General features: G+C 47.7%; 1 protein-coding gene across 5 annotated transcripts in view; it reads left to right on the top strand.

Moving 5' to 3' along the window:
• Positions 1–210: 210 nt before the first annotated feature.
• Positions 211–11,466, top strand: part of ENDOV (endonuclease V) — an 89,386-nt gene continuing 78,130 nt past the window's right edge. For 3 of the 5 annotated variants that reach the window (XM_073554727.1, XM_073554724.1, XM_073554725.1), the window contains exons 1-3: positions 211–366; positions 4,433–4,604; positions 4,908–5,042. In XM_073554727.1, the coding sequence (XP_073410828.1) occupies positions 302–366; positions 4,433–4,604; positions 4,908–5,042 (372 nt within the window). In that variant the 5' untranslated portion in view covers positions 211–301. The remainder of the gene's footprint in view (positions 367–4,432; positions 4,605–4,907; positions 5,043–11,466) is intronic. The other 2 variants (XR_012222182.1, XM_073554726.1) reach the window with 1 other exon arrangement.

Here is an 11,466-nt window from a genome sequence, read left to right as displayed (position 1 = left end):
GTGGCGCTGTAGTTTGCTCCATTACAGCTTGTGCTGCACAGCGCCATCTATTGGGTTCTTAATATCACTGTGACATGTAGACTATTGTGTCCCCACACGCCGTGAATCTGCGATATAAACGCTGTCTTATGGCGCCCTCTATTGGCTGTACAGTGTTACCACGCCTCTGGCCGTAAATTCTTCTTTTGCTGCAATGACAGAGTGACCAGCAGAGGGGGCGCTCCTCCGTCTGATCCTTTGACTCTGGCGGCTGTCAGACGTTGAGAAATGCAGGAAGTGCTGGCGCCGGGGCGTCGTCATCATGGAGGTGGCCGAGGACCCTGCGGACGAGACCAAGCGTGAGGAGAAGCTATTGGAATGGGAGAGGTAAGTGCTGCTTCTGTCTAGTGACACTTCAGGCATTGGCTGCGGACCGCCCGCTGTAGTGAGCCAGGAGGACCCTCATGTCACACAGCATGCTGGGATTTGTAGTTCTACGTATGTAGAGGAGGGACTGACCATCCACTACTCTCTCCAGTAGGATACACAGGGCGGCTCCAGTAGTAGTAAATTGTAGGAAACCCCATCAGTTTTGCAGAGCTATAATGTTATTTTTCGAGCAATAGAGCGGTGTTGGGGCTCTATTTTTGCTGTAGCTGTACGAGCTTTCGTTTTGGAGGCCACCTATGAGTAATGGCCCCACCCCCTTGACTAAAACTGAAGTGTCTCTGATCCATATAGATCAGGGGTCTCAAACTCGGCAGAGTAAATGGGCCGCACATAAAAAAAATTTGAGCTGGGGGCCGCATTCCTTTCAAATTTAAGACACCTTGTACACACACGGCTCCGCTCCGCACACCTCGTACACACACGGCTCCGCTCCATACACCTCGTACACACAAGGCTCCGCTCCGCACACCTCGTACACACACGGCTCCGCACACCTCGTACACACACGGCTCCGCACACCTCGTACACACGCGGCTCCGCTCCATACACCTCGTACACACGCGGCTCCGCTCCATACACCTCGTACACACACGGCTCCGCTCCGCACACCTCGTACACACACGGCTCCACTCCGCACACCTCGTATACACACGGCTCCTCTCCATACACCTCGTACACACGCGGCTCCGCTCCATACACCTCGTACACACAAGGCTCCGCTCCGCACACCTCGTACACACGCGGCTCCTCTCCATACACCTCGTACACACACGGTTCCGCTCCGCACACCTCGTACACACACGGCTCCGCTCCATACACCTCGTACACACACGGCTCCGCTCCGCACACCTCGTACACACACGGCTCCTCTCCATACACCTCGTACACGCACGGCTCCGCTCCGCACACCTCGTACACGCACGGCTCCGCTCCGCACACCTCGTACACACACGGCTCCGCTCCGCACACCTCGTACACACACGGCTCCGCTCCGCACACCTCGTACACACACGGCTCCGCTCCGCACACCTCGTACACGCACGGCTCCTCTCCGCACACCTCGTACACGCACGGCTCCTCTCCGCACACCTCGTACACACACGGCTCCGCTCCGCACACCTCGTACACACACGGCTCCGCTCCGCACACCTCGTACACACACGGCTCCGCTCCGCACACCTCGTACACACACGGCTCCGCTCCCTACACCTCGTACACGCACGGCTCTGCTCCGCACACCTCGTACACACACGGCTCCACTCCGTACGCCTCGTACACACACGGCTCCACTCCGTACGCCTCGTACACACACGGCTCCACTCCATACACCTCGTACACACACGGCTCCGCTCCATATACCTCGTACACACACGGCTCCACTCCATACACCTCGTACACACACGGCTCCGCTCCATATACCTCGTACACACACGACTCCGCTCCATAGACCTCGTACACACACGGCTCCGCTCCATAGACCTCGTACACACACGGCTCCGCTCCATACACCTCGTACACACACGGCTCCGCTCCATACACCTCGTACACACACGGCTCCGCTCCATACACCTCGTACACACATGGATCCACTCCATACACCTCGTACACACACGGCTCCGCTCCATACACCTCGTACACACACGGCTCTGCTCCATACATCTTGTACACACGTCTCCGCTCCGTACACACATGGCTCCATACACCTCATACACAAACAGCTCCGCTCCGTACACACACAGCTCTGCTACATCCACCCTGTAAACCCCTCCTGACCCCACACAGAAACTTTACATCAAGGGTGGGGAATCTTTTTTCTGCCAAGGGCAATTTCAATATTTATACCATCCTTCGGGGGCTGTACTAACTCCGCCCACAAAGTACATCCTGCCTCTGACACTGGTGTTAGGATGTAAACTTTACTGCATGCCCTTCAGTGTTCATTAGTGAACACTGCGTGTGTGTGTGTGTGTGTGTGTGCTAACAGAGCAAGAAGAATTTAATGTGTTTGTGGCAATTAAAATACAGCTCCTTGCCCAAGAATGCAATCTGTTAGAATCTGCCTTATGGTCTGATAAAAGGTCATCGAGGGCCGAAAATTGCCCTCGGGCCTGAGGTTCCCCACCCCTGCTTTACATCATCCAGCACCATGACAACCAGCACAGGCAGCAGCGTCTGGCCCCTGATCATGTGACCCCTGACTCCTCTCCCTCCTGTGACCTCATCCCAGGTCCTGTGCAGTGTGTGCACACAGAACAGTCATCGCGGATTGCACGCTCCTGAATGTGCGCCTTCCCCCTGCCTCAAGAAGCGAGACGTGGTGCACCGCGGGCCGCGTGTTTGAGACCTCTGATATAGATAGTGCCTGCAGATTCAAGGGAAAAGGTCAGATGGACTAGGCAGCCTCCTGTTGTGAGTTCATTTTCCCCTTCAGTACTGAGGCCTGAGGAACTCCCTCTTCTGGTAAAGAAAGGTAGTGAGCCTGATTATCAAACACCTGCGCCTAATGATGATGACTGGCTGAGTGGAGTTACTGACTGGATATAAGGCTGCCAATGCCCTTCTGCCCTGCGGGTGATTTCTCTGTGGGATCCTTGGAGACCAGTCTGAATTCCTGCTCTTCTAAAGCTAAGTTTTCTGCTCAGCTTTTTGCATTTGTGCTTTGACTTTGTTTTGCTTTGTTTTTCTGGATTTCTGCCATTCCCTGCTGGGGTGAGCTGAATTCCTATAGCTCTGTCTTCTGAAAATACCTGTGTGCTGATTTAGTTTTTGAAGCCTAGCTGCTTCAGGGTCTTTTTCCATATCAGCTTGTTGGCTTATGTTTTTGATAGGGTTTTGGCAGATTGCAGACAGCAACCTTCCTTTCCTGTTCTGTTTAGTTAGCTTGGGCCCCATCGTATGCTCAGCCTATCTTTCTATCTGTGTGAGTGTTTTTTCATCTTGCTTCACCATCATTATATGTTGGGGGCTGTCTTTTACTTTGGGGTCTGCTCGGGGGCAGTTTAGATTTCCTTTTCTGTCTTTAGGCTATTTAGCTCTCAGGCTGTGATCGAGGGGTCTAGGGCACCGTAGGAACCCCCCACGGCTACTGCTAGTTGTGTTGATAGGTTCAGGGGTCTGCAATCTGATAGTTGCCAACTTCTCTGGTTTTCTGGACGTAGCTTCTATTTTTGTGTCTGCCTCCTACGGTGACTCAATCATAACAGCCACATATGTGGGCGAGGGTCTCCTGACTCCTCTAGTGGGAGTTCACTATGGGCACACCTAACATCTAGAGTCTGATGGGCTCCATTGTAAAATTTGGACCTGGGCCCCACCTGTATGTTGGTCAAATGTATGGGCCATTGTCGTGTTCTAGATCCAATAAAGAAATGTTTGCCCCCCCCCATCCTTTAATAATGTTTCTCATACTGGGCCCCTTCCTGTTATAATGTCCCCATCTTGTGCCCCTTCTTGTTATAATATCTCCATCTTGTGCCCCTTCCTGTTATAATGTCCCCATCCTGTGCCCCTTCCTCTTATAATATCCCCATCCTGTGCCCCTTCATGTTAAAATATCCCCGTCCTGTGCCCCTTCCGGTTATAGTATCCCCATCTTGTGCCCCTTCCTGTTATAATGTCCCCATCCTGTGCCTCTTCCTGTTATAATGTCCCCATCCTGTGCCTCTTCCTGTTATAATGTCCCCATCCTGTGCCCCTTCCTGTTATAATATCCCCATCTTGTGCCCCTTCCTGTTATAATATCCCCATCTTGTGCCCCTTCCTGTTGTAATATCCCCATCTTGTGCCCCTTCCTGTTATAATATCCCCATCTTGTGCCCATTCCTGTTATAATGTCCACACCCTGTGCCCCTTCCTGTTATAATATCCCCATCCTGTGCCCCTTCCTGTTATAATATCTCCATCCTGTGCTCCTTCCTGTTATAATATCCCCTGTCCTGGACTTATTTTTGTTTTTAATGTTTTGATAAATATGGAACTTGGTAACCAGTTACCTTTATTTCAGGGAGCAGAGCATATTGAAAGAGAACGTGATCACCAGTGACACTGAGCCATGGCAGAATAGCCCAGATTTCCACGGTCTGAAGCGCGTTGGAGGGCTGGACCTGTCCTATCTAAAAGAAGATGATACAAGTGCCTGCGCCTCGCTGATAGTTCTCAGCTACCCAGATCTGGAGGTAATCATCCCTGTAAACTCGATCCAGAATCCTAACTGCTTCCATGCAGACCTATGTGTCTCTGCGTAGTCTGATCATGCAGTCATACGCCCAGAGACTTTATTAACCTATACTAGCACAATGCCTGATGGAAGGGAGAATGACTGCAGCAGGATCAGGCTACAGTGTGTGTGGTCTGTTACCATGGAGACACATCGGACAGAATATTAGCTGTAGATGAAAAACAGAATATTTTTTACTAAATTGGAACAATAGCGTTTACTTTCTTACCGCTGCTACTAGTTATAACCATGTGTGTCATAGGTTATCTACGAGGACTACCAAATGGTGACCCTTGATGCCCCTTACGTAGCCGGTTTCTTAGCTTTTCGGGAAGTGCCATCACTGGTGGAAGCGGTGAGGAGGCTGCAGGAGATGGATGCCAATCTGATGCCTCAGGTGAGCGTGAGCTCTGATTTATAGTGCTGCGCACTCGGGACGGCCTGCAGACAAAAGGGGCACTGTGTATGGGAATACTTTACATATTCCTGCCGCTCTTCTATTGTACCACCATATGAAAACACATCTCCGTAGCATGTGTGCAGTGAGTGTCATATGCGGCAGAGATCTCCCACCTTCAGTCTCTGCAGCAAGAAGAAGCAGCATCTACAGTAAATGCCCCCAAAGTATTTCCCAGCACATAAGCTGCGTACACTAAACGGGTGATGTGCATGTTCAGAGTACGCTGTTGTATGTCTCATTAATTTTTCCTTTCGAAACAAACAGAATAATAAGTGCAGCTCTGGAGTATAGTACAGTATGTAACTCAGGATCAGTAATGTATGTACACAGTGACTGCACCAGCAGAATAGTGAGTGCAGCTCTGGGGTATAATACAGGAGGTAACTCAGGATCAGAGCCAGGATAAGTAATGTAATCTATGTACACAGTGACTGCTGTTGTGAGTTCATTTTTCCCTTCACCATTGAGGTCTGATGAACTCCCTCCTCTGGTGAAGGAAGGTAGTGAGGCTGATTACCAAACACATGGGCAGCTAGATGATGACTGGGTGGCTGGAATTGAGGACTGGATATAAGGCTGCCGACGCCCTTCTTCCTGGCTGGTGATTTTCCTGCTGGATTCTTGGAGACCAGTCTGATTCCTGTATCTCAAAGCTAAGTGTTTTCTGTTATGATGAGTCACCGAAGGAGGAAAAAACAAAATACCAGCTAAGTCCAGAAAAACCAGAGAGGTTGGCAGCTATCGGATTGCAGACCCCTGAACCTATCCACAACAACTAGCAGTAGCCGTGGGGGGTTCCTACGGTGCCCTAGACCCCTCGATCACAGCCAGAGAACTATATAGCCTAAAGACAGAAAGGGGAAAAACTAAACTGCCCCAGAGCAGACCCCAAAGCAATAGGCAGCCCCCAACATATAATGACGGTGAAGCAAGATGAAAACACTAACACAGATAGAAAGATAGGTTGAGCAAACGATGGGCCCCAAGCTAACTACATAGGACAGGATAGGAAAGCTGCTGTCTGCCATCCGCAAAACCCCTATCAAAATGAGCCAACCGACTGATAGGAAAAACAGGCCCTGAAGACGCTAGGCTTTAAAAGACTATATCAGCACTCAGGTATATTCTGAAGACAGAGCAAAAGATCAACAGATCAGAGACAAAAATGGAATTCAGCTCACCCCCGGCCGGGGATGGCAGCACTCCAAAAAAACAAGGCAAAACAAAAACAAAACTGAAGAGTACAAAGCAGAGCAGAAAAACTTAGCTTTGAGATGCAGGAATCAGACTGGTCTCCAAGAATCCAGCAGGAAAATCACCAGCCAGGAAGAAGGGCGTCGGCAGCCTTATATCCAGTCCTCAATTCCAGCCACCCAGTCATCATCTAGCTGCCCATGTGTTTGGTAATCAGAATCACTACCTTCCTTCACCAGAGGAGGGAGTTCATCAGACCTCAATGGTGAAGGGAAAAATGAACTCACAACAGACTGCACCAGCAGAATAGTGAGTGCAGCTCTGGAGTATAATACAGGATGTAACTCAGGATCAGAGCAGGATAAGTAATGTATGTACACAGTGACTGCACCAGAGGAATAGTGAGTGCTGCTCTGGCGTATAATACAGGCTGTAACTCAGGATCAGAACAGGATAAGTAATGTATGTACACAGTGACTCCACCAGCAGAATAGTGAGTGCAGCTCTGGAGTATAATACAGGATGTAACTCAGGATGAGCACAGGATAAGTAATGTAATGTATGTACACAGTGACTGCACCAGCAGACTAGTGAGTGCAGCTCTGGAGTATAATACAGGCTGTAACTCAGGATCAGTACAGGATAAGTAATGTAATGTATGTACTCAGTGACTCCACCAGCAGAATAGTGAGTGCAGCTCTGGAGTATAATACAGGATGTAACTCAGGATCAGAACAGGATAAGTAATGTATGTACACAGTGACTGCACCAGCAGAATAGTGAGTGCAGCTCTGGAGTATAATACAGGATGTAACTCAGGATCAGTACAGGATCAGTAATGTAATGTATGTACACAGTGACTGTACCAGCAGAATAGTGAGCACAGCTCTGGAGTATAATACAGGATGTAACTCAGGATCAGTAATGGAATGTATGTACACAGTGACTACACCAGCAGAATAGTGAGTGCAGCTCTGGAGTATAATACAGGATGTAACTCAGGATGAGTACAGGATAAGTAATGTAATATATGTACACAGTGACTACACCAGCAGAATAGTGAGCACAGCTCTGGAGTATAATACAGGATGTAACTCAGGATCAGTAATGTATGTACACAGTGACTGCACCAGCAAAATAGTGAGTGCAGCTCTGGAATATAATACAGGAGGTAACTCAGGATCAGTACAGGATCAGTAATGTATGTACACAGTGACTGCACCAGCAGAATAGTGAGTGCAGCTCTGGGGTATAATACAGGATGTAACTCAGGATCAGTAATGTATGTACACAGTGACTGCACCAGCAGAATAGTGAGTGCAGCTCTGGAGTATAATACAGGATGTAACTCAGGATCAGTACAGGATAAGTAATGTATGTACACAGTGACTGCACCAGCAGAATAGTGAGTGCAGCTCTGGAGTATAATACAGGATGTAACTCAGGATCAGTATAGGATAAGTAATGTAATGTATGTACACAGTGACTGCACCAGCAGAATAGTGAGTGCAGATCTGGGGTATAATACAGGATGTAACTCAGGATCAGTACATTATAAGTAATGTAATGTATGTACACAGTGACTGCACCAGCAGAATATTGAGTGCAGCTCTGGAGTATAATACAGGATGTAACTCAGGATCAGTACAGGATAAGTAATGTAATATATGTACACAGTGACTGCACCAGCATAATAGTGAGTGCGGCTCTGGGGTATAATACAGGATGAAACTCAGGATCAGTACAGGATAAGTAATGTATGTACACAGTGACTCCAACAGCAGAATAGTTAGTGCAGCTCTGGAGTATAATACAGGATGTAACTCAGGATCAGTACAGGATCAGTAATGTATGTACACAGTGACTGCACCAGCAGAATAGTGAGTGCAGCTCTGGAGTATAAAATAGGATGTAACTCAGGATCAGTTCAGGATAAAGGCCCTGTTGCATTTAGCGATGCACCGGCGATCCAGACCACAATATGACCCGGTCAGGATCGCTGGTTCATCGCTAAATGATCGCTAGTGAGCTGCGAAACATGCAGATCTCACTAGCGATGCAGCAGCGGTCGTTACTTACTTACCTGTCAGACGCGGTGAGGGTGACCGTCTTCCGCCTGCGTCCATGGCTCGCTCATCGGCGCCAGCAGGAAGCCGACGACGAGAAATGGACCAGGCCGATCTAGCGCGATCAGCGATAGCCAGCGGGGGAGGCGGTCGGAGGTAAGTATCACATGTAGCGATATCGCTAGTGATATCACTGCTGCGTCACAAAATCGGTGAAGCTTTAGCGATATCGCTAGCGATATTGCTATGTGTAAAGGGCCCTTAAGTAATGTAATGTATGTACACTGTGACTCCACCAGCAGAATAGTGAGTGGAGTATAATACAGGATGTAACTCAGGATCAGTACAAGATAAGTAATGTAATGTATGTATACAATGACTGCACCAGCAGAATAGTGAGTTCAGCTCTGGGGTATAATACAGGATGTAACTCAGGATCAGTACAGGATCAGTAATGTAATGTATGTTCACAGTCACTCCACCAGCAGAATAGTGAGTGCAGCTCTGGAGTATAATACAGGATGTAACTCAGGATGAGTACAGGATAAGTAATGTAATGTATGTACTCAGTGACTCCACCAGCAGAATAGTGAGTGCAGCTCTGGAGTATAATACAGGATGTAACTCAGGATCAGAACAGGATAAGTAATGTATGTACACAGTGACTGCACCAGCAGAATAGTGAGTGCAGCTCTGGAGTATAATACAGGATGTAACTCAGGATCAGTACAGGATCAGTAATGTAATGTATGTACACAGTGACTGTACCAGCAGAATAGTGAGCACAGCTCTGGAGTATAATACAGGATGTAACTCAGGATCAGTAATGGAATGTATGTACACAGTGACTACACCAGCAGAATAGTGAGTGCAGCTCTGGAGTATAATACAGGATGTAACTCAGGATGAGTACAGGATAAGTAATGTAATATATGTACACAGTGACTACACCAGCAGAATAGTGAGCACAGCTCTGGAGTATAATACAGGATGTAACTCAGGATCAGTAATGTATGTACACAGTGACTGCACCAGCAAAATAGTGAGTGCAGCTCTGGAATATAATACAGGAGGTAACTCAGGATCAGTACAGGATCAGTAATGTATGTACACAGTGACTGCACCAGCAGAATAGTGAGTGCAGCTCTGGGGTATAATACAGGATGTAACTCAGGATCAGTAATGTATGTACACAGTGACTGCACCAGCAGAATAGTGAGTGCAGCTCTGGAGTATAATACAGGATGTAACTCAGGATCAGTACAGGATAAGTAATGTATGTACACAGTGACTGCACCAGCAGAATAGTGAGTGCAGCTCTGGAGTATAATACAGGATGTAACTCAGGATCAGTATAGGATAAGTAATGTAATGTATGTACACAGTGACTGCACCAGCAGAATAGTGAGTGCAGATCTGGGGTATAATACAGGATGTAACTCAGGATCAGTACATTATAAGTAATGTAATGTATGTACACAGTGACTGCACCAGCAGAATATTGAGTGCAGCTCTGGAGTATAATACAGGATGTAACTCAGGATCAGTACAGGATAAGTAATGTAATATATGTACACAGTGACTGCACCAGCATAATAGTGAGTGCGGCTCTGGGGTATAATACAGGATGAAACTCAGGATCAGTACAGGATAAGTAATGTATGTACACAGTGACTCCAACAGCAGAATAGTGAGTGCAGCTCTGGAGTATAATACAGGATGTAACTCAGGATCAGTACAGGATCAGTAATGTATGTACACAGTGACTGCACCAGCAGAATAGTGAGTGCAGCTCTGGAGTATAAAATAGGATGTAACTCAGGATCAGTTCAGGATAAAGGCCCTGTTGCATTTAGCGATGCACCGGCGATCCAGACCACAATATGACCCGGTCAGGATCGCTGGTTCATCGCTAAATGATCGCTAGTGAGCTGCGAAACATGCAGATCTCACTAGCGATGCAGCAGCGGTCGTTACTTACCTGTCAGACGCGGTGAGGGTGACCGTCTTCCGCCTGCGTCCATGGCTCGCTCATCGGCGCCAGCAGGAAGCCGACGACGAGAAATGGACCAGGCCGATCTAGCGCGATCAGGGATAGCCAGCGGGGGAGGCGGTCGGAGGTAAGTATCACATGTAGCGATATCGCTAGTGATATCACTGCTGCGTCACAAAATCGGTGAAGCTTTAGCGATATCGCTAGCGATATTGCTATGTGTAAAGGGCCCTTAAGTAATGTAATGTCTGTACACTGTGACTCCACCAGCAGAATAGTGAGTGGAGTATAATACAGGATGTAACTCAGGATCAGTACAAGATAAGTAATGTAATGTATGTATACAATGACTGCACCAGCAGAATAGTGAGTTCAGCTCTGGGGTATAATACAGGATGTAACTCAGGATCAGTACAGGATCAGTAATGTAATGTATGTTCACAGTGACTCCACCAGCAGAATAGTGAGTGCAGCTCTGGAGTATAATACAGGATGTAACTCAGGATGAGTACAGGATAAGTAATGTAATGTATGTACTCAGTGACTCCACCAGCAGAATAGTGAGTGCAGCTCTGGAGTATAATACAGGATGTAACTCAGGATCAGAACAGGATAAGTAATGTATGTACACAGTGACTGCACCAGCAGAATAGTGAGTGCAGCTCTGGAGTATAATACAGGATGTAACTCAGGATCAGTACAGGATCAGTAATGTAATGTATGTTCACAGTGACTCCACCAGCAGAATAGTGAGTGCAGCTCTGGAGTATAATACAGGATGTAACTCAGGATGAGTACAGGATAAGTAATGTAATATATGTACACAGTGACTGCACCAGCAGACTAGTGAGTGCAGCTCTGGAGTATAATACAGGATGTAACTCAGGATGAGTACAGGATAAGTAATGTAATGTATGTACACAGTGACGGCACCAGCAGAATAGTGAGTACATCTCTGGGGTATAATACAGGATGTAACTCAGAATCAGTACAGGATAAGTAATGTATGTACACAGTGACTTCACCAGCAGAATAGTGAGTGCAGCTCTGGGGTATAATACAGGATGTAACTCAGGATCAGTACAGGATAAGTAATGTATGTACACAG

Source organism: Dendrobates tinctorius, unplaced genomic scaffold (assembly GCF_039654945.1).
Source record: "Dendrobates tinctorius isolate UK_male_01 unplaced genomic scaffold, ASM3965494v1 ptg000212l, whole genome shotgun sequence".
NCBI classification, from domain to species: domain Eukaryota; kingdom Metazoa; phylum Chordata; class Amphibia; order Anura; family Dendrobatidae; genus Dendrobates; species Dendrobates tinctorius.
Note: the sequence above shows the minus strand (reverse complement) of the source record. Positions and strands in the feature narration are given on the sequence as shown.